Source organism: Apaloderma vittatum, unplaced genomic scaffold (genome assembly GCF_000703405.1).
Source record: "Apaloderma vittatum isolate BGI_N311 unplaced genomic scaffold, ASM70340v1 scaffold31292, whole genome shotgun sequence".
In the NCBI taxonomy this organism is placed as follows: domain Eukaryota; kingdom Metazoa; phylum Chordata; class Aves; order Trogoniformes; family Trogonidae; genus Apaloderma; species Apaloderma vittatum.
Genome location: NW_009704640.1, coordinates 1310 through 2322, shown reverse-complemented (window position 1 = coordinate 2322; position 1013 = coordinate 1310). Strand labels below are relative to the sequence as shown.

The 1013-nt window shown below is 35.4% G+C and overlaps 1 protein-coding gene across 1 annotated transcript; it reads left to right on the top strand.

Annotated features, from left to right (window-relative positions):
• Window positions 1-524: 524 nt before the first annotated feature.
• On the top strand, window positions 525-696 carry LOC104267619 (protein ripply2-like; the record flags this gene model as incomplete). Its single annotated transcript, XM_009865118.1, has 1 exon — window positions 525-696. A coding segment is annotated over one exon (172 nt), but the record flags the coding sequence as incomplete, so codon positions are not given.
• Between the last annotated feature and the right edge of the window lie 317 nt (window positions 697-1013).

Sequence of the window (1013 nt, the reverse complement as noted above, 5' to 3'; positions counted from 1 at the left end):
ATTTAGTCCTCTGGAACATATTCTGTAAGGAATTTTTTTGATCATTCTTCTTGAAAAGATGGGAGGTTGAGACCTTAGACCTTTAACATTCCTTTTGCTTTGAGAATTGTCTCAGACCACTGTGAACAATTACTTAGGTTGAGGACCTTCTATTACAAAGCTACTACTTTAATCCAAATATATTGGGGATCCTGTTTGACACCCATTATATTCCCTAGGAATAGTTCCCGTGTGGGTGGTATTGTTTGGATCAGGTTCCCGGGTAATACTCTTAATGAGGTACTGGAGTGGTAAGCTTCAGATGCAGCAGTTCTTGGGCTTTACAGTGGTTTTGCTACAAAACTAGCACTGTAAGTGCATCTTTAGCTTTTAAGATGAAAATACAGAATCCAGAGAATTATTTTTTGTAATTAAATGTAGAAAGCAGTTTAGCAAATGAGCATGTGAGGAAAAACTCTCTGGGATGCTTGTCTTCATAGAATGTGTAATAACAATTAAGCAAACCTATTGTATACTTGTTTCAGACTATTTTGGCCAAAGTCAAGGTGCTATGATTACTTGTATCAGGAAGCTGAAGCACTTCTGAAAAACTTTCCAGTTCAAGCTACAATCTCCTTTTACGAAGACTCAGATAGCGAAGATGATGATGGTGATGATGAACTGGAACAAGATTCAAGAACAGAATCAGCTTGCTGACTACAGGAAAGGCCAACACGACTTCTAAAAGACTTAATTTAAACTTAATATAAAGGTGTATTATAGTATTTTTAAAAATAATTTATTTGTATGTAAGTTATTCTTAATAAAACTGAAATGTCTTGTAATTTTATCTGAGCCTTTCTCCTTTGTTCTATTCCTGTCTTGGTTTAGGCATGGAAGACATTAATTAGAATGTTCTTATGTGAGGCCCTATATTTTGTAGACTATAATTTGGACATCAGTTTTAGACGCAGAGAACAGATGCTTTGCTTTAAAGGGCTCCATGATTATGTGACTTCTTCAGAGTTTGAGGA